At 50.2% G+C, this 22,903-nt stretch overlaps 9 protein-coding genes across 15 annotated transcripts; 4 read left to right on the top strand and 5 right to left on the bottom strand.

Moving 5' to 3' along the window:
- Positions 1-1,209: 1,209 nt before the first annotated feature.
- Positions 1,210-3,424, bottom strand: FVEG_17032 (hypothetical protein). Its single transcript, XM_018906272.1, has one exon. The coding sequence runs from the start codon at positions 2,092-2,094 to the stop codon at positions 1,789-1,791; it is 306 nt and encodes a 101-aa protein (XP_018759059.1). The 5' UTR covers positions 2,095-3,424; the 3' UTR covers positions 1,210-1,788.
- FVEG_11467 (hypothetical protein) lies at positions 1,776-7,486 on the top strand. Of its 5 annotated transcripts, none has more exons than XM_018900734.1 (3): positions 1,776-3,437; positions 4,085-4,242; positions 4,918-7,486. In XM_018900734.1, exon 3 carries the CDS (start codon positions 5,300-5,302, stop codon positions 6,575-6,577), a length of 1,278 nt encoding a protein of 425 aa, XP_018759057.1. In that variant the 5' UTR covers positions 1,776-3,437; positions 4,085-4,242; positions 4,918-5,299; the 3' UTR covers positions 6,578-7,486. The 5 variants fall into 5 exon arrangements, with proteins under 5 accessions (XP_018759057.1, XP_018759055.1, XP_018759054.1 ...); XM_018900732.1 differs by having other exon boundaries at positions 4,610-7,486; XM_018900731.1 differs by having other exon boundaries at positions 4,479-7,486.
- Positions 7,487-7,778: 292 nt separating this feature from the next.
- On the top strand, positions 7,779-11,371 carry FVEG_11466 (hypothetical protein). Of its 3 annotated transcripts, none has more exons than XM_018900729.1 (3): positions 7,779-8,214; positions 8,280-10,441; positions 10,545-11,361. In XM_018900729.1, exons 1-3 carry the CDS (start codon positions 8,069-8,071, stop codon positions 10,808-10,810), a joined length of 2,574 nt encoding a protein of 857 aa, XP_018759052.1. In that variant the 5' UTR covers positions 7,779-8,068; the 3' UTR covers positions 10,811-11,361. The 3 variants fall into 3 exon arrangements, with proteins under 3 accessions (XP_018759052.1, XP_018759051.1, XP_018759053.1); XM_018900730.1 differs by having other exon boundaries at positions 7,838-8,214; positions 8,280-10,458; positions 10,545-11,267; XM_018900728.1 differs by having other exon boundaries at positions 8,280-11,371.
- Positions 11,322-12,620, bottom strand: FVEG_11465 (hypothetical protein). Its single transcript, XM_018900727.1, has 2 exons — positions 12,000-12,620; positions 11,322-11,934 (listed from the first exon to the last, which is right to left on the bottom strand). Exons 1-2 carry the CDS (start codon positions 12,248-12,250, stop codon positions 11,571-11,573), a joined length of 615 nt encoding a protein of 204 aa, XP_018759050.1. The 5' UTR covers positions 12,251-12,620; the 3' UTR covers positions 11,322-11,570.
- Positions 12,621-12,666: 46 nt separating this feature from the next.
- On the top strand, positions 12,667-13,469 carry FVEG_11464 (hypothetical protein). Its single transcript, XM_018900726.1, has one exon. The coding sequence runs from the start codon at positions 12,802-12,804 to the stop codon at positions 13,204-13,206; it is 405 nt and encodes a 134-aa protein (XP_018759049.1). The 5' UTR covers positions 12,667-12,801; the 3' UTR covers positions 13,207-13,469.
- FVEG_11463 (1-phosphatidylinositol-4-phosphate 5-kinase) lies at positions 13,283-19,193 on the bottom strand. The gene is made up of 2 exons (XM_018900725.1): positions 14,900-19,193; positions 13,283-14,851 (listed from the first exon to the last, which is right to left on the bottom strand). Exons 1-2 carry the CDS (start codon positions 17,063-17,065, stop codon positions 14,117-14,119), a joined length of 2,901 nt encoding a protein of 966 aa, XP_018759047.1. The 5' UTR covers positions 17,066-19,193; the 3' UTR covers positions 13,283-14,116.
- Positions 17,285-17,401, top strand: FVEG_17031 (hypothetical protein; the record flags this gene model as incomplete). Its single annotated transcript, XM_018906271.1, has 1 exon — positions 17,285-17,401. One exon carries the CDS (start codon positions 17,285-17,287, stop codon positions 17,399-17,401), a length of 117 nt encoding a protein of 38 aa, XP_018759048.1.
- Positions 19,194-20,753: 1,560 nt separating the features above from the next.
- FVEG_11462 (hypothetical protein) lies at positions 20,754-20,855 on the bottom strand (the record flags this gene model as incomplete). Its single annotated transcript, XM_018900724.1, has 1 exon — positions 20,754-20,855. The coding sequence occupies one exon, from the start codon at positions 20,853-20,855 to the stop codon at positions 20,754-20,756; it is 102 nt and encodes a 33-aa protein (XP_018759046.1).
- Positions 20,856-21,116: 261 nt separating this feature from the next.
- FVEG_11461 (ATP-dependent RNA helicase DHH1) lies at positions 21,117-22,798 on the bottom strand (the record flags this gene model as incomplete). The annotated part of the gene is made up of 3 exons (XM_018900723.1): positions 21,117-22,565; positions 22,625-22,703; positions 22,755-22,798. The coding sequence occupies 3 exons, from the start codon at positions 22,796-22,798 to the stop codon at positions 21,117-21,119; spliced, it is 1,572 nt and encodes a 523-aa protein (XP_018759045.1).
- Positions 22,799-22,903: the final 105 nt, after the last annotated feature.

Here is a 22,903-nt window from a genome sequence, read left to right as displayed (position 1 = left end):
ATGAGCTTTGGTGAGAAGAACAAGCATTGGGCTAGAGACGGGCGCTGTCGATCTCTCTGAAACCCTTCATCTCTGAATGGCCAAAATAAGAAACCTTCGTAGGAGAATTTATTAGAAGGGAAAAAAAAAAGGACACACGGATCAGGATCTGGCGCTTGTTGGAAACAAGCAGTAAACGAGGTTATGCCTAATACACGCATTGATGCACAGTCTAATACCTTCCTTCCTGTTACAAGCCCAAGCTCAGCGGTAAAAGCGTGAACAAGAACAACCAGAACAACAAGAACAACAAGAACAAGAAGAAGAAGAAGAAGAAGAACTTCTCCCCAGCACTCTCCATTTTTTGATCCCCATAAGTCAATCAGTCAGTCACAGCGGTCAACGTTACCTGTGGTTGCATTTATTTCTGTGTATGATACGACACCCACTCGTGGAAGTGCGTGTATCACGGCAAAGGGATTTTTAGTGAGAATGCATGACAAAAGCCGCTCTATGACCGTTACCTGACATGGACATGATCGACAAGCCTCGCGCTGGGAGAGGCAGAGGCAGAAACAGGCCCCCCAAATGAGGCAACTTCGTGGGTCCTTCGGAGATTCTCAAAGGCTTAAGCTTACCTTGAAGATCTCTATCAGTTGGACCCTAAACTTGAACATGCTGTGGTGCCTGGCAGACGTCATCTCGTCATCAACTGCTGAGCAAAACTTTATTTACAGGCGGCAGACGCCCATCACTTGAGCCGTGCGTGCTGGTGGGTGGTGATAATCTTGCTTGTTGTTGTTCTTCTGTCAGAAGAGGAAGTTGTTTAGAAATGCTGGTTTCTGTCTGTTTCGAATGGATTTCCATAACTGAACAACGGTTATGACGATGTTGCTGACTATGACCACCTACCTACTAAGGTACCTATTATTGGGGTGGCTGTGGAGGCTGATTGCGTGGGATTGAGTGATTACGAGCGTTGTTTCGAATGAGCCAACATCAACTGGCATGATAGGTTCTCCTGGTTGGTACCGTATGTACTGTACATATGCACGCGCAATGACACTGATCCATCTCGCTCAGGCAATTATTTACCGGATTGCACGAGCGTATCCGTAGATCATTAATTAACCACATCGTCAAGTTTACGTGAAACACAACCAGCAGAGGTTACATCGAGGTTACAGGAAACGGCTCTTGAGCGACAGCAAACAATTCGAGATTGTCTCAGCTGGGACAGGCAATCAACCTGCGAGGAACTTTTTTTTTTTTTTTTTTTACAGCACCGATTATCCCTGATAGTTGATCAGAGGAGACCAAGCGGGCTATAAGACGACAAAGTACATGACCCTCTCCCTCTCTGACACCGGGAACTTTTGAGGAATAACTGATCGATCTTGGCACTTGCACAGGAAATGAAGTCAGGTCTGGTCCACCATCCACCAGGACTTAAGTCTGTGCAATGCCATGGAGTACGGAGTATCAAAACCTGATATCTCGTGCGAGCCAAGACGCTTTGAAGCTCGGCCTCTTGGACAATCGTAATTTGTGCCGTGACCCAACCCAAGCCAAACCAACTCAGTTAACTCCTTTTGAGTTGGGAAAAAACCCCAGATGATCAAAAGAGCACGACAAATCCGAGGCTGTTCCCGACAACCCCTAGACTCGGGCCACGGCACTTGGTGCCAAGCCTAAAATTTGGAGTGTTCCAAAGCCGCATCATCCGCCAAGGGCTGACGAAACCCAAATAAGGCTCAAAGGACGCAACAATAGCACTGTAACATGGAACGGGAAATACCTTTTCTATGTTTATTTGGTATCGTGCCATTTGTTAAATGAAATGTATCTTTCAAAGAAGGCATATTCCGTCAGAGACAAAAATGTCTTGCCAATTTCATCGCGAGCCAAGAACCGCTCATCATAATCCTGATACATAAGCACTGATGTCTCGCTTAGGAGCATGGCCGCCTCTCCTGAACTATTTCTAGACGAGACCCATCCGGCCCTATTCTGCGCTTTGTGCGGTAGAAGGACGCACGTTGGACGATGATGCTGCTTCTCCCACAAGCCGAGAGTTCCGTTTCGTGGCCGACTGTCTTTTAAATTATAACACATGATGGACTTGTTTTTGATAGCCAACGAAATCTGATACAGCGGTGAAATTGTATGTACCGGTACCGTATCTGATACAGTACACACACACAACGACCGCTTGTAGACAATTCACCCATTCACGTCCAGGCAGCCAAGACGATCAGCAGCCAAGCTTCAGTGACTTTTCAATCCCTGCACGGGGCTTTCCAGGAGCGGCTTAATTAAGCCTTCTGATGGGTTCTAGCCCCCGTCACCTGCTGAGGTAATGGGGCCAAGAGCAGCCAAGGGACAAGCCTCGCATTGGGCCTGGGGATCTCAGCCAGACAGAGCCAAGCCCAGCTTGAAATAAGCTCGGGAGGGATAATTGGCTTCCTGATATGCTTACTGTTTGCCGCATTGCCGCATGCAAATAAGGGTATCAGTACTTGGGTGGCTTTCAGAGGATCCGCGGTGGTGGGAACCGGAACCGTCACTGTCTGTCCTGTCTATGACTGCTGTAGTTTTGCTTGGACGGCTGATAAAGAGTGCCACTGACAGAGCATTGCATTGCATTGCATTGCAGCATTGGTATTGCGATATTTGCATTCTGGCCGAGTTATTGTTGGTTGGCGCAAGGAATGATTATAGTAGTATTTATGGTTATTCTTAGTGGTGCTTGGCATTTGCCTCTGTGAGACTTTTTTTTCTTCTTTTTCATTTACAACTACGGAGTACTACAGGCCATACCCAAGGCAGGTCCCTCCACTGGAACCTTAGTTTCACTCAACACCATCGGCATTGATCTCACGAGGCTTTACTCTTCCACTTGGTTTAATTTAAATGTTGAACAGAGTTTTGACTCATGAACTATCGTCGCCTCGACTCGAATCATTTGCCAGATGTTTCAGAGCAAGCTTCTCCCCTCCGGCCAACAAATCACGATAGGATCCCCTCAATGGCAGTGTAAATTATTCATTATATAACTTCCTCATCTCGAGCCGTCTATCCGAGTGATTGCGTTTCCCTTGCACCTTCCCCCCGACTCGCTTCTCGATAGTTCGAAACTCTAAGGCTCCATCTCGTATCGATAACGAAAAAGGCCTCACCTGCACCAACTCGGATACATGGCAAAGGGTTCAGCTCTAATTATACCTATCAAGTATGTCCCCGCCCGTATCACGATACCTTGGACTCTCAGAAACAGCGAAACAATCAAGCCGGCCAGACGGGCGCACCGAAACGTCGCCGACGCACATTAGAATCGCCTGGGAGCGCCTCCCCCACGACTATACTCTATCTCCCGCTACTGGTAGATTCAGCTAGTCGTTCGAGGTTCCAGACTCTCTGCTATCAACGCCAGCGTGTGACGGACTTTTATCATAGAGGTAAGCTTCTTAATTCTACGCAGAATAAGCACTGCATTGCATTTATTGTATGATGAACCTGCAAACAATACAAACACACACACACACACACACACACACACACACACACACACACACACAAGTGGCTGTCAGTCACAACCACAAGCTCCTCCATCCACGGATACCTCATTCCTGTGCCCATGCTACAACCTCCCACTACTGATCCGATAGCCGTGATCTGTCATGCATTTCCCTCCTTCTCACACCTATCATGCCCTTTCTGGACCCGACCCTGCCCTGGCCCTGCATCGTCATCTTTCCCCAAAAGCCCCTTGGTGGTGGGCCAGCTTCAAAAGCTTGTCCTGACCAACCTAAGCTTAGACGAGTCTTAGACGCTCTCAATCTCACCCCTAGGCAGTGCCCATCTAACTACACACCATCCACTTGACTTCTTCACACCCTCCTTCTTTGCCGTCCTCCGTGCTTCTCCACACTCCCGGCCATGTCGTCGCCGAGTTATCCACCACCGACTCTACGCCTCCAGGCCTCTGATTCCCTTTTCTGACTTGCCTTTGCAACCTTATCTTGCTCTTGGCCCCTCCCTGTCTTCCCGTCTTGTCCGAGGACACGGTTCATTAAACCCTGCTGACCTGTTTCTGAATAAGAAGAACAACAGTACTGTACAGTTCTCTCTGATAACCTTGACTTGACATTCCACTCCAACATTACATGCTCGCTCGCTTCTTGTAGCAAATCATCGGTTTCACCAACTCGACGATAAACGCAGCAAGCCGTGGCTCTCGAGTAACTACAGACTCCTTGATAGGTATGTTTGTCTCCGTCTCAGATCTTGTGCCTTTTTCCTATGCCTCTGGTACTCGGTGCATCCGGCGCAATTCCTCCCAGGTGAGGCGGTTTGGTGCATGGATCAAGTGTCCTGGAAGCACTCGTGGGACCGTTGTGTTCACTAAACCGGGTTTCTCTGGCGCGCCTGAGAGCCGCAATCGACTCTTGTGCGTGTGTGCTTGCTTCTCATGGCGTGGTCCTGATCTGAATCGCAAGCTGTGTCTTGGCTCGAGTTGAATCAAGTCAAGTCGAGCACCTGCGAGATTGCTTGGCCCATCTTACTACATCCGACGAGTTCATGATGCACATCGCCAAGCGGCAAATACTCAATCTAAGGGAAATTTTAGTCGAGTGGATCATCCACTTAATCGGCTCCGACGGCACTCCCGCCAGGGAGTCGAGCCTCAAACCCCTGGGATGTGGGCTTGGAGTGTGTCACTGTACCGTTGCGTTGTGGTTTCCCTTACGACCTTGTTTTGGGGATTATATATGATCACCGGTGTGCAACTCATATCTTGATTCTATCCCCTTGCAACCTTTTCTCTCTTCACAACTCTACTACTCTACCAAGATACTTGACACCTGCACTCAGACATCATCTATCTACTGCTTCACGCATATACTTTACAGGTACAAGACTAACAAACCTACTTAGCCTTGTCACCTTACCAAGACCAAACAAACACTTTCATAAGCCCCAACGCTCTCAGGAACGCCAAGAAAGCGAAGGACGAGCCCACTTCCACAGGTGGATACGTGGACAAAATTCCGCTCAACCCTCAGCCCTTGTGGAGTCACCTTCGCACATTCAGCTTTCACACGCCCACGCCCTGGCTCGATCTGATCTAGTGGGGTGCCGCGTACAAACAAGCCAGAGCTTGCTTGGTTCTCACAAGGCCCTTATTTATAAAGACGCTGAGAACCTACCCAGGACACTGGATCTGGATCCATCACCCCCAAAAGTTCTTTTTAACCTCCCCGCCCTTGTGCGGAATATCTCTTTCACATAACATCACATCACGTTACACACCTTCACAATGGAAACGTACCACGGATATGTGCGGACACCCGCCGATGCTATCAGATTATTCGAGGCTTGCCGATTAGGTATTCTGCCCCGTGTGCAACGACGACTTTCAGAGAAGGAGAGACAGTCAATTCGATCTGGTTCGGTTTTTGTTTGGGATGAGCGGGAAGCTGGTATGAGGAGATGGACTGATGGAAAGTCATGGAGCGCCAGCCGAGTGTCGGGAAGCTTCCTGACATACCGTGAGATGGAGGGCAAGCGAGGTGGTGGTTTCAACACTACCCGACGAGGTGGTGGAAAGACCCCAGACTCTGGACGCGGTAGCGACGAGGACCTAGATGACGGGGAGCCTGAGGGATACCGATACAAGGCGGACGGTTTGATGAAGCAATCTTTTAGCATCACTACTTCAACCGGCCAGCATCTTCACCTTATCTCATACTATTCTCGCCCTCAACCTGGCCAGCCTGAGCTTCAACAACCAACAAACGATCCCAGCTTGCGCGGCATAGTGCCTGTTAAGGGCATGTATCCTGAGTCTAGTATGGGAGAGGCGAACACTACGCCTGCTCTAACACGGGCGCCAATGCAGCAGCCTCCCTACATGGTTCCCCAGCATGGTCAACAACCATACGCTCCATATGGCCAGCCTGGTTATGGATGGCCTCCTTCTCCCGTCGCTACTCCTCCTTACAGCCATTACGCCGCTCCTTATTCCCACAGTGTTCCTCAACAGCTCCCCCCTCACCCCGGCCACCCAGGTCTTCCTCACCCACACTACCACCATCAGGCACCTGTTTACGAGCAGCGTGCTCCTCTTCCTCCTCTGCCCACCAAGCCCACCTACCAATCAACATCTCCTCACTACTCACACCCTACTCTCCCTAGAGCCCACGACTCGCCTCGAGAGCATCATTTGCAGGCAGCTGCTCCAGCCGCCATGGTGAATGGACCTTCTCGCACGCATCAGGTTGCGCTCCCAGGTCTTGGTGCTGTCACAAATGGCCCTCCAGGATCGTCTCTCGCTGCCATCAGCACTCCCCCTAGCCGCACTATGAGCGTCAGCCCTCCACGCAGCTCTCATTCCGAAGCTCCTGCCACCACATCCAACAAGGCCAGTCTCTCAGCGCTTCTGCACCCTACTCCCGCACCTAGTGAAAGCGGCAGCGTCAAGCCTGGCAGCGCCAGTAGCAGCCCTAGAGCGGCTGGTGCCTGTGGTCTAGAGAAGGGCGGTGTCAGTGAGGACGCGAGAGTCTTGAAAATGCTGGACCGCAAATTTTGCCTCTAAAAACGCGAGGAAGCCGTTTTCAGGGACGTTGAAGAGGACTGGAGGCCAAAACCAGCCTAGTTAGAGGCTATCATGCCAAGGGGTTGCGTTTATCCATCATATGCATTGTCACGGCGTCTTCATTTTTTACGGGGCAGCAACCAAAGGGGGTTGACTGCGATCATTCAGCGTGCTTTTTTACGACCGGTAAAGGAAGAGAAGAGGTATGAACGGGACGGTGTTTAGGGGTCATACAAGGCAGAGCCATGGTTCAGTGGTGTTTGGGTGCCATTGCAATACCAAATCATGTACATAGTTGCTGAACAATGTCAGAAGCAGCATATTGACCAAACTTGACCATCATCATCATTTTACCTGATTCATCGTGTCTGTATGTCTGAGTGACCCAGGGCGAGATGCCAGGCCGGCTGACGAAGCTGGTTGTACGTACGCGTTCAGTGTAAGTCAGGGGCGGCACAACGGCACGACGAGGTAGAATTTACAGTAGATTTAAGGTTGTCAGTTGGAGGATAGCGTCTGCATTCCCGTTTATCCGTGTCTTTAGCTATTTGGCGGCGCGTAGTGCAGGGCCGCGTCATCCTGACGATGCCGAGATGCCGGGCAGGGTGTGGTACAGATCGTAAAGAACGCGTAAGGGAGAAACTGGGGAAGAAGAGGGAAACGATGCTGCTAAGCCAAAATAATAGAGGGTCTCGGATAGTTCCAGGCAATCCTTAATTTTATCTCGAAGCCTGGAATTGGGGTTTGCGTATAAGCGCTGTAGGGGTGCGATGGAAATAGGCGGCAATTTAGAGGCCTGGAGGCTGGAGGGGTGGCGAGAGGATGAAGCTATTGACGATAGTTGACAGTGCTATTTACGGACGAAAGACATGTCTTTTAAATTGGCTCGAATTGGGCTCGTGAGATTGGTCTGCTCGTACTTGAGCCTTTCATTGTAATGTTGATTTTGAAGCTACCTATTCGTATTAGTTAGCTAGTCACTGCATGCCAGTAGTTATATCGTGCATGGTTAATAGTCTTGACAACCTCACATGTTTAGTTGTCTGTTATATAGTAGATAGATCTGGAGACTCATTGTAGTCGCATTTGAGTTATTCGAGCAGCCATTGTATTATACCTTAAAATAGTTTTTTTCATCCTTAGATGCACGCAGTCAGTAGCGGGTCGCGTGTAAGTCGGATTATGGTTTAAACGATCCGAACACCGATTTGCCAGCTGCTGCAAGTGCTACGCCACGCTACGCGCATCAATGGGCACAATAATCAAGCTTCGCGACGACTGATTGATTGTCTTTGTCCGCATCAATAGAGGACAATGAAATGACGATTCAATAGCTGAAAAACTCCCATCTCGATAATTAATCATCCTCGACTCAACTAAGATTGATCTTAACGATAACCATGCTGTTACAATCCATATAGCAACTCTACTCCAACTGTCACCTCGATTTGACCTGATCCTTTCTCTAATCACGTTTGCGCCGATACCATCATGTTCACCTTTTGCCCGCTCCAGGGCGCCCTTTCAGACTCGCCCGCTTCGCAATCGCTGCTTGAGCTCGATGGAGGAGTCAAGGTGCTGGTAGATCTAGGATGGGACGAGACCTTTGATGTTGAAAAGCTCAAAGAGATAGAGAAGTATGCCCCCCCCACCCCCTGCGCATCTGATAGTGACGGCGATGGCTAACAAGCATGCGCTATAGACAAGTAACAACTCTCTCGCTCATCCTCGTTACACATGCGACAGCTTCGCATCTTGCTGCCTACGCCCATTGCTGCAAGAACATTCCACAGTTCACGCGCATTCCCGTGTATGCGACACGGCCAGTCATTGACCTTGGTCGCACCCTCATCCAAGACCTCTACACATCGAGTCCAGCCGCGGCGACAACAATTCCTCAGAGTTCGCTTACCGAGAGTGCATACTCGCTAACACAGACTGCGACGACTGCGCAGAACCTACTACTACAATCTCCTACGAACGAAGAGATTGCACGATACTTCTCCCTTATCCAACCGTTGAAATATTCACAACCGCATCAACCTCTCCCCTCGCCATTCTCACCGCCTCTTAATGGCTTGACTATCACCGCCTACAACTCTGGACATACCCTCGGAGGTACGATATGGCACATTCAGCACGGCCTAGAATCTATTGTGTATGCTGTGGACTGGAACCAGGCACGCGAAAATGTCTTTGCTGGAGCAGCTTGGCTGGGAGGTGCTGGAGGCGGTGGCGCTGAGGTCATTGAGCAACTGCGGAAACCAACTGCACTGATCTGCAGCAGTCGTGGCGCAGACCGAACTGCCCAGACTGGAGGTCGCGCAAAGCGAGACGAGCAGCTGGTCGACACTATCAAGGCTTGCGTGACACGGGGGGGAACTGTTCTTATCCCTGTGGATTCGAGTGCTCGAGTCCTAGAACTCTCATACCTCCTGGAACATGCCTGGAGGACCGATGCTGCTTCTGATAATGGCGTCCTCAAGACAGCCAAGCTATACTTGGCTGGACGCAATATGTCAAGCACAATGCGATACGCCCGAAGTATGCTCGAGTGGATGGACGATAGCATCGTTCAAGAGTTCGAGGCCTTTGCTGAAGGTCAACGAAAGGTCAACGGTGCAAACGATAAGAAGGAAGGTGGACCATTTGACTTTAAATATCTACGACTACTCGAGCGCAAAGCCCAGATCGCACGACTTTTAAGTCAGAACCCCGACAATGTATCGACAGAAGGCCGTGTTATTCTGGCCAGTGATAGCAGTATCGAGTGGGGTTTCTCAAAGGATTTGATCAAGGGATTGGCACGAGACTCGAGAAACTTGGTCATTCTAACAGACAAGCCGGGTCTATCAAAGACCGACAAGCCATCTATTGCACGGACACTATGGGATTGGTGGAAGGAGCGCAAGGATGGCGTGTCGGTGGAACAAACCGCAAATGGAGAGAATCTCGAGTTTGTCTATGCTGGTGGACGGGAGTTGGAGATCCGCGAGGCCCGACGTCATGCGCTAGAAGGTGACGAATTGGCACTATATCAACAATGGCTTGCGACTCAAAGACAGCTTCAGGCTACACAGCAGAGCGGAGGTGCAGCTGGACTTGAGGCCACAGCAGATGTCGTTGACGATGCTTCATCCGAATCCTCTTCTGATTCAGAAGATGAAGATGGAGAACAACAGGGCAAAGCCCTCAACGTCTCGACTGCTATCGCCCAAGCTGGCCGCAAGAATATTGTCCTTAAAGACGAGGATCTCGGTATCAACGTGCTCATCAAGAAGAAGGGCGTATATGATTTCGACTCTCGAGGGAAGAAGGGCCGAGAGAGGACGTTCCCTATCGCTATCCGAAGAAAGCGCCAAGACGACTTTGGAGAGCTCATTCGGCCCGAAGATTACCTACGTGCTGAGGAGAAAGAGGAAGAAGGGCAGGACAACACTAGCATGGAGGCTGCTGACGATAAGCTCGGCAAGAAACGAAGATGGGACGATTTTGCAAAGACTGTAGCCGGTGCCAAGCGGCAACAGGGTATGCGGGCTGGTTCTGCTGACGGAGAAGAGGCTGCAGCTGGTGACCATGATGGTTTCGTGCCTGATGAGCTCGATAGTGTCGAGGATATCGAGATCGAGGAGCCCACGGGGCCATGCAAACTCACATATCAGACCGAAACTGTCCAGACCAACATGCGCATTGCATTCGTTGACTTTAGTGGTCTGCATGACAAGCGGAGTCTTAACATGCTGATTCCCCTAATCCAACCACGAAAGCTCATTCTTGTCGGCGGTGAACGAGATGAGACACTTTCTCTGGCTGAAGACTGCCGTCGAGCACTGGGCGGAGATAATGGCAACGCGGATACAGGCAGTAAGCGTTCCGTTGACGTATATACTCCCGAGGTTGGGGTTGTCGTTGATGCCAGTGTCGATACCAACGCATGGGTTGTCAAGCTCGCTGACCCTCTTGTCAGAAAGATCAAGTGGCAAAACGTACGTGGTCTGGGCATTGTTACTATCACCGGACAGCTTCTTGCCACGCATCTCAACGAAGCCGCCGCAGCAGACGAAGATGCTGCCAACAAGCGCCAAAAGACAGAGGAAGCCTCCTCAACAACACTCACCAACATGGCCGCTGATATCCCCTCAGCCACACCAGTTCTCGACGTTTTACCGGCGAACCTCATCTCCGCCGTCCGCTCAGCAGCTCAGCCACTACACGTTGGCGATCTCCGACTAGCTGACCTCCGTCGTGCCATGCAATCTGCTGGACATGCAGCTGAATTCCGTGGTGAGGGCACACTAGTTGTCGACGGCACCGTGGCTGTCCGCAAGACCTCGGCAGGACGCGTCGAGGTAGAGAGTGTCGGTATGCCGACTGCACGAAGAAGCACTTTCTACGAGGTGCGCAAGATGATATACGATAACTTGGCGGTTGTGGCTGGTGCATAGAACGAAAGTCCATGAATGGTCACAGAAGAAATTCGGGGCGAAGAAAAGAAAAGGAATGGGCGTAATCGATGGGATGCGCTGGTTTTTGTACTCTACTGAAGAAAGAAGGGCAAGCAAGATAAGACAAAGGTGTATTCTCTCTGGGGAATGAATTTGGTTACAACGAGCCACAACGGGGTTGGAGATTGTAGAGGATGGAGGTTGAGATAGATTCAACAAAGGCATCAAAGCCACTTATTCTCCATCTTGCTTTCGGTGTTCATGGCTTTCACTGTAAATTTCGACGAACAAGTAAAGGACTGAAGCATATCATGATAAGTCACAAAATCGATTCCAGGCACATGCATCTATGAATCTTTATGAGATCTGATCATTATATTGATGTTCATCTCTTGACAGACAGATCTACTCTCTCGTCGTCTCACTCGGCCTGAACGGACCCTGATCAAAGCTCTTCCAAATTAACGCTCATAAACGGTGTGAAGAGCGCCCAAACGCCTAGCAATGCAAGTCTATTCAACCATATCCAAGTGCCCCAACACCAATTTTCATCTTACAGGCTGCATAGGCGCCATCTCATACTCTCCACCACCATCCGGCCCCCTTCCTCTCGCAGCGATACCCATCTCCTCATCAACAGGAGGAGGCTGCGGCGCTGCACCTTCGGCTCCTGTAGCTGGGAGAATGGGACGACCGCCGAAGAAGACAGGCTGCAGCTCGCGATACTGACAGCCCCAAGTTCCGACACCAATACATAGCCCAGATGAGACAAACATGGTGAACCACCAGGCTCCGTGGCGGGGGATGTGGCCGCTGTAAAGGGATGCGAATACGAGGTTGAGAAAGTGGACGGTCAATGCGAAATCGGGTACGAGTTTGGAGCGAGCGATGAGGGCGACTATTGCGATAGGACTATAATGTGTTAGTAGTGAACGATAAGAGGAGCTTCTGTTATTCAAGCAGTGGAAAGAACTCACATAATCAGCCCGCCGTCCAACAGGAACACAAATGCCATGAGCCATCCATGTGTGGTATCTCCTCTCAGCCCCTCCCATCCAAATACAAGCGTCCAGCTAAACCCAGAGCCAGAGACAAGCGCCGTAAAGACGATCAGAACGAGTGCAGCGAAGTAGTATATCGCCTGTAGCGTCGCGATCTGGCCAGCGATCTTTAGGGGCGCAAGTTCAGCGAGGGCGCCTGCGCGCGGAGGTTTACGACGTCGAGGCATTTCGTTTTCTTGCTCCAAGTTGTTGTAAGAGGCCAAGTGTAGAGGGTGCAGCAGTCGTCGGTCATCGAAGGGGCATGTCTCGTGAGTGAGGGTCTTGTGATGTCTTGTTTGAGCTTTCGGCTTTAGCGCATGAACCTTGTATTCCCAGCTCCTTCTCGTCTCTTGAAGCTTGAATATTGAAAGCAGGACTCAACAGAAGCTGAGGATCAGTAGACAAAGAAAAAGGAAAAGGAAAAGGAAAAGTGAAAGGAGAGAAGAAAAGTTGAATGCAGGGAATAAGTCGAGTTGCTTGAAATAAGGGAAGTAAAGGACAATCAAAGGACAGATTAAAGTGCATCAGCCACACAAAGCAAAGCAAAGCTACCCTGAAACGTGGCTTGTGCTCTGTCCACTAAACCACTTCGATCTCACCGCCCTGTTTTTCTGCCGCTTCCGCTCGTCATAACGTAACCTCAGCTTCAGTGAGATTTTGTACTCCGTGTGTCCCGCCCTCATCACCATCACCAATTAACTCTCTCGCATAAAAACCACAAAAAACAAACAAACACGCAATGGGTTTCTGGCCATTCTCAAGCGAATCCCGCGCCGACGCCATCCGCTCCGGCGACGCGATACCAAACCGTCAAGAGCGCAAGATCTGCTGGGCCGCCCGCGATGCCTACTTCAACTGTCTAGACGCCCACAACATCGTCGACGCCACCAAGGATCCATCAGCGACAAAGAAGGCTTGTCCAGTCGAGACGGCGGACTTCGAGAGGGACTGTGCGGCTGCTTGGGTCAAGTACTTCAAGCAGTGGAGGGTTGCCGATATTCAGAAGAAGCGACGCCTGGACGAGTTGAGAGCACAGGGTGCACAGGAAATGACGGTTACGACGAGCTTTGCGCCAGAGGGTGGTGCTGGGGAGAAGGGCAAGGGCTTGGGCGATATTCAGGCCATGTTGGACAAGAAGAAGTAAAATGACCTGGAGCAATAAGACGATGGATGAATGAGACAACGGACGGACACGGAAAAGGAAAAAAGGCTTCACAAGAGGCCAGTACTTGTTATACATATTTGTATTATATCACTGTAAAATACTACAATACCACCAACTCACACCCCAAAAGTTACAATCACAACTGCAATTGCACTCACTGTACCACACCACACCACACCACGCCCATTCCTCCCAATGAGCCAACTCAAGTCTTTATCCTACCAAATCTATCTATTCCTACTATCTAAGCCGCTGCCTGTGCAAGCCCTGCCAGCTGATGAAAACCCAAGAGAGGACAATAAGTATATGACAAAAACGAGATATCATGTGAAAAGGGGGCCGGTCAACAAAGAATTGATTAACGACCAGGAAAAAAGTGAATAAAAAACAGACCGTAGCGTGCTAAGCGTGGTGGTATCATCCATATCTTCTTCTTTTTTTGATAAAAGGAACCATATCTGCACTCGCTCCAGAGACACCGACCGCCCTTGAACCTGGCGATACGGACGGCTCGCCCACCCACCACCACCTTTCCGAGTGCTTCTCTGCTTCGTGGCTGACAAAGGAAAATGTGACTGAAATAGAAACTTGCTTTCATAGACCGAGGCCGAGTCCAGTATGCCAAAGATGTTGATTGACAGAATAACAATAAGGAAATAATGCAAGGCTGGTCAAGGAATGGTCCAGCTCAAGAGTGTGATAGAAATGTGAATAAAGGGGTGTCGCCAGGTGTCTCGCTTTTCTAATGCATCATTGGTGGTTGGCGATGGTTCCGTCGCTCGTCAACCTTGTGTATGTATCTGCGTCGTTCGCTTTCTTAATCGTGAATCCATCGTTGTCCTCCTCGACAAACCTGCAGGTGACTCCTTGGTTTGACCTTGGCCGCAACCTAAGCTACCAGTCGTACTCCATTGTCGTCTGTCCCATCCTTCCTTGGTAATGGAGGCAGCTCCTTGTTGAGACTATCGATGCTCACTCTCTGTCCTTGATTGACGGGACCTGTACCATTGCTCAGACCTGCATAGCCACTATCTGCGCTTCCGGGTCCAGCATATCCTGACTTGGGAGGAGTTGGGGGCGGTGCTCTCGTCGGAGGTAGGCTCTTGTTGAGGTCTTGAGAGGTTTTCGGAGGCTTGGCCTCGGTGTCGTCGCGGCCATTTTCACCGACCTCCTGCACCACCGGCAAGATAGGCTCATGCTGCAAAGAATCGCGGTTGTCCCTAGAAGTGCCGGTAGTCAAGACTCGGTCTGGAACCTGGTTCTCGGTATGTCCATGCCTCTCAGAGCGCTCGGCCTCCTTGTTAGCCCGTTCGAGTGTTTCCTGAGCTTCCGGAGATCGTGGGCCAGGTGGTGGAGGTGGCACATGGGTTGGCATCGGTGGAACGGCCTGAGAAGACCTCCGGCGAGAATTCCAGCTTGACACCCTGTTTTCTGAACGTTGAGATTCAATCATTTCCTGGTGTCTCCTTTCGGCTTCCCTGTGAGCCTCTTCGGTGGACATGGTGACACCTTCGATGAAATGGTAGAACCGGTCACCATACTGGTCAGGTGGTAGTGCTGAGATTTGGGTCTTGTCACTGGATAAGCCCTTCCAGAAGTGCTCGATCTTTTTGACGATTCCATACTAAATCATGTCAGTTGTCGTCGGGTTCAGCATTGGTGCAATACTTACATGAGTGAGGCAGTCGATGACTCCGAGATAGTAAATTTCATCCCCTGGAGTGTTATCTTCATGGGTCGCCCTAAAACCACCGTCATCCTGTCCAAATACCCATCCAGGTCGATGTTGGCCTTCTTGTAACTCATCAGGCATCTTGTTAGCTGACTGGCCCATGGGTACTGGTCGCTCCTGGCGAATCATCTGTCTCAGTTCCCTAGCCTTACGTTGGTTTTCTAATTTGGATGGTGTGCGAAGGAGGACCGAGTTGGGCTCGTCGTCGGGAGACTTCTCACCACCAGGGTTGAACACTTGTAGTGTCTTGTCACGAAGGTTCTCTTCATTCCCTCGAGAGACATCATGTATGCCAACCAGTAGTGAGTAGTCCATGATCTTAAGTCTCTTCAGGAGAGCAACATCCCGTTGTAGTTGCTCAAGGAACATGCGCTTCTTCTGAATGCCCAACTCGAGGCTCCGCTGTCGCCTCAGCCAGTTGAGATCCTTCAAGGTCGCCCTGGGATTTTTCTCCAAATCCTCTTCCCTGTAGTCTCGACCAATAGTAGAGCCCTTCAGATCGAAAGTGGTGTGAATATCTCGGTGTGGGGGAAAGAGGTTGTTCATCACAACAAAGTGAATCTTTTTTCCATATGGCATCTTGACTCGATGGAGGCCGTAAAACTGTGAGAGAAGCATGTTTGGGTTGTCTTTAACATGCTGGTAGTATTCTTTAAGGATCTTGCGAAGAAACTTATGCTCAGCATGGTGAATGGTCTTGATGATGTACTTGTAATCCCGTGAGAAGTAAAAGAAACTTCCGCTCTTGCCAGGAGATCCCAGCTCAGAAAGAATATACTTGCCCGTGAGCGACATCAGATAATCGGCAGGGTCCAGGCGGAAGAGAGCTCGGAGGCGACGAAAAACCCAAGGAGCGTAGTCCTTGAACTTGAAATCATACTTGGCAGACGGCACCAGCTCGTTACCGGCGATGTCAAATGTCGACTTCTGCTTAGTCTCAAAATCGGCATCTGTCAACTCTCGGTCGAGCTTGGCATTCGTCCTCGAAACCGAAACACGAATACCTGTAAGCATGTTGTAGGCCGTCTCCCAGTTGGCGTGATTCTCGTCAACCTTGGTACCAACAAGAACACGATCGTCATCCTCCTCCTCCTTTCTCCTCCTCTTGCTAGCTCTCTTTTGTCGCAATGCCTCTGCCCAACGAAGAGCATCCTCATCTGGTACAATCTCATCCCGTGGTCCATCTGACTGCATTGATCGAGTTGGCCTTCTACCCATACTCAACGAGGGTCGTCGGCCACTTGAGCTTCCAGCATTAGTAGGGGAGAAGCGACCACTAGCTTGAGCTGTATCCATTCCGTCTTTTGAACCGCGCCCAGGCACGTATTTTGGTACATCGAGGGTATGTCGTTGCTTGAGACCAGGGGGTGCTTGTAAGTGTCCTGTGGATGAGGCTGCTGCGCTTGACGGGTTATAGATTGGTGGTGATGACAATCGATGAGCACCATTTGTGCGAGGGTGCAGTGCCTGCGCTGCGTCGGTGTTCGTATTATTATTCGCCGAGAGAGCAGTTTGTGACTGAGAACCGCGCGGCTCTACAGGGAATGGAGAAAGTGAGAGTGTGTGGTTTCCATCAAAGCTCCTGCTTGGGGGTTTCTCAGAGGTCCCCTCTGTCGTTTGGGGTTCCGAAGGTAAGGGCTTTGATAGTATGTTGTTTTGTTGATGATTATTGGTAGAGGCTGTGTTGGAATTGATGCCATTGGTATCGGATGAGTGTTGGCGTGTGCGGTCGACTAGGTTCGCTGTGCCATTAGGCATGGGCTGCTGCCCAAACTTGCCGACTCCATTTACATCGTCTTGTTGGGTGTGAGTAGCCGTGGCGGACATGCCGTTGGAATTAGAGCTCATGCTCGTGGGCCGCGTGCTGTTACTGTTGCCATTCATAGGCGCCGGTGTTGAGTCGGAGACGTCGGACGCGTGCGTAGAGGAAATTGAGCTCTCGTCAAAGCTCTCATTGATCATATCGGATCGGGCGTGGCGGATAGAACCCCCATTCACCCTCTCCTTGTTTACGAAGCCGAACTGGTTCGTGGGATCAAGGTTGAGGATATCGGGGTTATTGCTAAAGATTGTGGAATTGTCCTGATCGGAGAGAAACGATGGCATGTCGAGCGGGAATGTGAAGAGCTCGCTGGAGGCCAAGACCAGCGAGTGCTGACGCGGTAGATGCTACTAGGTGAAGTGACGCTATTTCGAGCCTAAATCGGGGGTTGTGGATGTGATAATATCGTCGAGACGTCGTCGGGCTCTGCAATCACTTGGCTTCCTGTCGCAGTGGCTCGCTCTCACTAACTCTGGGATGAGTATTAACGTTGCTGGTGGACAATGGGCGGTAGAGACGAGAGAGAGGGAAATTGGTTCGAGGGCCTTGCGGGCTGGGCGCACGGGGGGATGCTTGGCGGGTCGACCAATGGGCAGGGCAGGGACACCACGCTGGGGTGAAAAGTCGAGGGGGGAGAGCGAAAGCCCAGGCGAAGTTGAAGCTGTAGATTAAAAGGGCTACGGGAGTTGTATGAAGATGATTGCGATGGGAAGCGATTTCGTGTATCGAATTCCCAATTAATGTGCTGTCGAATTAGATCGAATTCTGGGTGTGAGGTGAGGTGAGGTGGGCGACGGAGACGGAGAAGAGAGACGGAGGATGGATGGTGTAGTGTACCTAGTGTTGGTTGATGGTGGTGGTGGTGAGGCTGGGAGAAATCCGGGTGGGAAAAATTGACGGGGGCCTGGGCTTGTTCTTTCAGTAGTTGCAGCAGCTCCTTCCTGCCTGGCCTGGCCTGTACCTAAAACTGGAAATGAGGCGTCTCTCTGTGTGTCCTGTAAGGAAGAAGGGGGAAGGAGATGGTACCTTACCCAATGGGATAAAGGATGGGGAGGGGGGACGCACCCGGGATCCCGGCTGATATGGGATGTGAGGATTGGTGGACGGCGTGACACCTCAGGCTCTGTTTTACTGGGCACAACGTATTCAGGGCTATCTTTCAGTGCACTCCACCCACTGAAGCAAGGCGACTGGGCTGTGTGGACCGCTGAAAGGAGAGGGTTTGCGTGGCATAGGTCCCACGCCAGATGGGCTTGGCTTGAGGCTTGGCAGACAGCCCTGGAAACCCGTCTCCCGTCCGTCTGATGCCGCTGCTACTATTTATCGGTGGCTTGCAATATTGGCGTCTAGCTCTTGTATTTTGAGAGGTACGGTACGGGTCAGAGAAAAGATACACCCCATTGACACAATTTAAGATGCCATTAGAAGTGCCGGTCGGTTGTGGTGTTGTCAGATTTGACGATCTGTGGCCATAATCATCCTCCTTATCTCGCCAAGGGGTTGCTAACATGAGAGAGCAGCCAACTTTACAGTGCAGTACGGAACTCCGTACAGCATTATAGCCCAGGCTTTCTCCATGATTCAATACGATCTCCCTATTCAATGTCATCCTTGTCATGAAGCATCAATCAGTGCCCGTCTCATTCTAAGTTTGCCTCAGAAGTCGAACAGTGGGTAACGAGTTATATCTCGACTCATGTCTCTTCAACATGAAACTTGTGGTCTTCAAGCGTTGACTCTTCCTCTGTTCTGTAGAAAACAGGTTCAGTAACTTGATGTTGAATCAGCTGATCCGATTTCAATATTGTTCGGATGCTTTAAAGGCTTTGAGTGCTTGTTACTGGCTATTAAAGAACCTTGTAAGTCATCTGCAGCCTGGATTGGATCCCGTCAACATCAATCACCCCAGGCACCGTTAACACAGCCACGGGGGATCAAGATCCACTCTCCTGGTCTCCCCCATCTCTTTCAATCTCGTTGTCGTGGATATGAAAACCAAGCTACCTAAGGACTAATCTACCAGTATTTACTCCTCATCTCAACTTGAACATGAAATAGTGAGAATGATTTGTATGTGGCAACATATTTTTGTTGGTGGTGTTTCTTCAAACTAAACACACCATTCAACTAATGGCAACTGATCGTCGTTTCGGCTGATATGTCGATTTGCAAGATCGGCGCCATTCTCTCATGTTCCAAGTCCCAAGACATTTGTTCCTGTCCCTTGTTTTTTGTCTTGACCGCTAGCTAGCACATTCCGTCATGGCTGCAACCCTTCTGACACCAGCGGTGTTTATGCGGCTGATCTACCATCCAACATCCGTCCATACTGCGATAATCCCGCGGCTTTACTTGTATAACATCCGATATGTTTATGTGAGAGCAATACCGTGATCTTGGGTCTTGTAAATGTTCATTAGGGTTATGGTGGCTGTGAAGGAGTCTTGCTCTAAAGAATGTGTGAATAACCTAAGCTGTCACTCAAAGCTCGTATCACGGGCATGTGCGTTTGCTGTAACACATGGAGAGCTTCGTTATACATTATATGACTTAGGTTATCATGCTACACTCACAACTGATTCTCATCTTCAGTATCAGACTCGTCACGAGAAAGCCAAGCTCATCATCTTACAACATATCAAACCCAATATCTAAACAAGCTCTTCATTCTCCACAACATCTCTTATACTCTTGGCTGCCTCTTCCTCTTCAATGACATTTGTCTCCCTACCCCTGCCAAGCCACTCACAGAGCACGGCCCTTCTCGGGGTTGGCGAAGAATGCGAGCAACCGTGACAGATGTAAAGGATCCACTGCCTACGCAATCCTTCATGAATTCCTTCAAGCACAGCTAACTCAACTCTCTTGGCCTTCTCTCTCGAAATAAAAAGGAGGGCTGTGATTTTCAGGAACATGCGTAGTCTGGTGCTAACTAACGCACCTTTGCTGATTAGATACGTGAAAGCCCTATAGACCCTGTCCTTGGTTTTTGTCAGATCGCATTCCAGTGCTGACTCATTCGTTTCTTGCTTCATGATCCTCTTCCAGATGCACGTTTCACGACAACTTCCTAACTTGACTCTTTCAACAACCCCAATTACTATATCCAGATGTCCGCTCAAACTTAATGTGAACCTTAAATAGGGGCTTGGCGTACTGATGGTTTCTGATCTGTTGAAATCGACCAACTTCTGAATCATTTCTGCCCCTATGATCGAGCACCCTAATTCTCTCAATAAGTTCCCTATCACAAGTTATCACACAACTCAAGAGTCATCTGTATGAGAGGAAAGTGGGAAATCCCACGATTTTACTCAAATAAACTATCTGCCTCACCAGCCCCAGCCGCGTCGTTGCAGAACGCAAAATCCGTCCATACAGCGGCACGCGCCGAGCCAGTACGAAAGTCATACAGCCCATTCAGTTTCCCCTCCCAAAAGTTGTTTTTTCTTGTTTTTCTACTTTCATAGTTTTCATTGGTGCTGCTCAATAGCAGTCATTTCACTGTCTCAACCCTCAGTCTTGTCGCGAGAAGCCGTGTTCGAGCAAAGACTGCATCTTGTCCGTGATAGGAGAGGGAGAGAGAGCAAGATCAATGTAATGATGTTACCCGTGGGCCTCATAGAGCCCTTTCGAATCCACCAATACGTCTAGCAGAGTTTGCCTCAACTCATGAGATCCGCTCATCCAACGTAGATTTGTCGTAAGGGTATCATATCCCCCGTGCGCTCGCTCCGCCGAGGTGCCGTTCAAATTGCAAGTCAGCTACAGAAATTGCAGCCCTCAAATACAAACCGAGGGCAACGCCATCCGCGTGAAGAGCCTCGAACGCCTCGAACCTCAGAAACACCCCTTCCTTTCCTTTCTCCCCGCACAATTTGACTGTGCCCAGCCCCAAAGCGGGTATGTCTACCGTGGTCGATGCCCAAAGAACACCTTTTCCTTGGAAGTTCCATTTCTCGCTCTTTTTCATCATCCGTAGATATCATGAACCAAATCAAACAGAATGCCAAAGCCGATGGTGATGATACGACTGACAGATCCGTGCAAAAAGGAAGCCAGCAGGGCCTCCATGCCAAGAATGCGTGAGCCAAATGAGTCGGGGCTCGCTAATGTGTTGGGTTTTTGCATAGAAACCCTTTGTGAAAGTGTCGAAGGAGTCGTAATCCATCGGCAGTGCAGGCCGTTCGCCGTCCCATCCATTCGCGGAAAAATATGCGAATAATGTACAATCCAACATTGAAATCACAACCCAGTACAAAAAAGAAAATCATCTTAAAGCCATCCTTAAACCCCTGTCTCCCCACCTAACGCCATGCATGAGTATATATGATATTAGGATTGGGCATCGCGGGGCGGGCCGCGACCTCGACCGCCTGCGCCTTGGCCACCACGGCCACGATACCCGCGGCCTCGTCCACGACCGCGCCCGCCGTTGCTATAGTGCGGGTTGCCGTGCTGAGGGTTTTGGCTCTGCCAATTACCCTGGCCTTGTTGAGGCAGACCAGCCTGCTGCATCTGCTGAGGCTGTTGGTATTGCTGAGGTTGTTGAGTTTGGGGCTGCTGCTGACCCTGTGCAGCAGGTAGTTGTCCCCTTTGCATGTTGGAGATGGGTCGGGGGATCGACTCAGGGTTCTCGTAGACATAGAGACTTTTGTCGATGCTGGCGGGGATGGGCTGGATCTCGGTGCCAAGATCCCGCTCAATGTTGTAGAGGTTGAAGCGGTCGTCCCAGTTGATCAGGTTGATAGCCAGACCAAGGTGGCCATAACGACCAGATCGACCAATGCGATGGAGATAGGTCTCGGCATTCTTGGGGAAATCAAAGTTGATGACAACGTTGACAGCCTGGATGTCGATACCACGGGTGAGGAGATCGGAACAGACCAAGTTTCGGCACACACCGTTGCGGAAGTCGTGGAAAACACGGTTTCGTGCATGTTGCTGCATCTTAGCATGACTGTAGAAGCAGGAGTATCCAAGTTCGGTAATCTTCTTAGCCAGAAGTTCGACTCGGTTAGTGGAATTACAGAAGATAATCGACTGGTTGATTTGGAGCTTGGAGAAGAGGGTGTTTAAACAGTGGACCTTCTGCTTCTCTTCAACAAAGGCGTAGTATTGAGTGATACCCCTCAGAGTGAGCTCGTCCATCAGGTTGATCTCATAGGGGCTGACCATGTTCTTATCGGAAAAGTCCTTGACGGAGAGAGGGAACGTGGCTGAGAAAAGCATGACTTGTCGGTCCTTGGGGTGAAATTGCAAGAGCTGCTCGATAACAGGAGTAAACTCAATCGATAGAAGCTTATCGGCTTCATCCATAATGAACATGGGGCATTCGCTAAGGTCGGCAACATTCTTGCCAGCGAGATCAAGAATTCGGCCTGGGGTACCAACCACAATATGGACAGGATCCTGCAGACGAATAATGTCATCTCGAAGACCGGTACCACCAGTCGTAACCATAACATTAATGCCGAGGTGCTTGCCGAGGGTCTTGCAGACTTGTGAGGTCTGCATGGCAAGCTCACGTGTGGGGACAAGGATAAGACATTGAATCTTGGATACCTTGGGGTTGATGCGTTCCAAGGTAGGGATGACAAAGGCAGCTGTCTTGCCAGTGCCGTTCTTTGCTCGTGCAAGAATATCTCGGCCAGTTAATGCGACGGGTATAGCTTCCTCTTGAATTGGTGAAGGCTTCTCAAATCCTGCTTCAAAAATTCCCATAAGTAGATCTCGCTTGAGGGCAAAGTTCTCGAACTCGAGGCCCTTTGTGTTTGTAACATCCTGGGGCCAAAGGTCAGCCTCTAGGGGTGCGCCGAGAAAATCATGATTGCGACATGTACCTCTGTTTGTTGTCGGTTATCCTTCGCGGGGAGGTTCAGGTTCTTCTTCCACTCGTCACTCGCGGCGGGAGCACCGTCACTGCTCGAGTTAGTCCAAGCTCACAAGGGCCGCTAGGGCGGCGCAGCGGACCTGAGTTGGGTGGATTTCAGCTTGTCTGCTAGCTGATCCGCCATTGCGTGTATAGGATCCGTCTACGGATCGAAAGAAAGTAAAAGGGCGAGGTATTATATGCAAAACAGCACAGAGGTCGGCCTCTCGTGGGATCGGGGTGCGAGAGG

Source organism: Fusarium verticillioides, chromosome 7 (genome assembly GCF_000149555.1).
Source record: "Fusarium verticillioides 7600 chromosome 7, whole genome shotgun sequence".
Lineage (NCBI taxonomy): Eukaryota > Fungi > Ascomycota > Sordariomycetes > Hypocreales > Nectriaceae > Fusarium > Fusarium verticillioides.
Note: the sequence above shows the minus strand (reverse complement) of the source record. Positions and strands in the feature narration are given on the sequence as shown.

Coding starts and splice junctions, on each gene's coding strand:
- FVEG_11463 (XM_018900725.1), bottom strand. CDS start 17,065: ATGCCATCGTTTCTCTCCGATCAGGACAATTCCACAATCTTTAGCAAT. Junction 14,852..14,899: donor TCATCGACTGCCTCACTCAT/GTAAGTATTGCA, acceptor GACATGATTTAG/TATGGAATCGTCAAAAAGAT.
- FVEG_17032 (XM_018906272.1), bottom strand. CDS start 2,094: ATGTGTTATAATTTAAAAGACAGTCGGCCACGAAACGGAACTCTCGGC.
- FVEG_11464 (XM_018900726.1), top strand. CDS start 12,802: ATGGGTTTCTGGCCATTCTCAAGCGAATCCCGCGCCGACGCCATCCGC.
- FVEG_11466 (XM_018900728.1), top strand. CDS start 8,069: ATGTTCACCTTTTGCCCGCTCCAGGGCGCCCTTTCAGACTCGCCCGCT. Junction 8,215..8,279: donor AAGCTCAAAGAGATAGAGAA/GTATGCCCCCCC, acceptor CATGCGCTATAG/ACAAGTAACAACTCTCTCGC.
- FVEG_11465 (XM_018900727.1), bottom strand. CDS start 12,250: ATGCCTCGACGTCGTAAACCTCCGCGCGCAGGCGCCCTCGCTGAACTT. Junction 11,935..11,999: donor TTGGACGGCGGGCTGATTAT/GTGAGTTCTTTC, acceptor AACACATTATAG/TCCTATCGCAATAGTCGCCC.
- FVEG_11467 (XM_018900734.1), top strand. CDS start 5,300: ATGGAAACGTACCACGGATATGTGCGGACACCCGCCGATGCTATCAGA.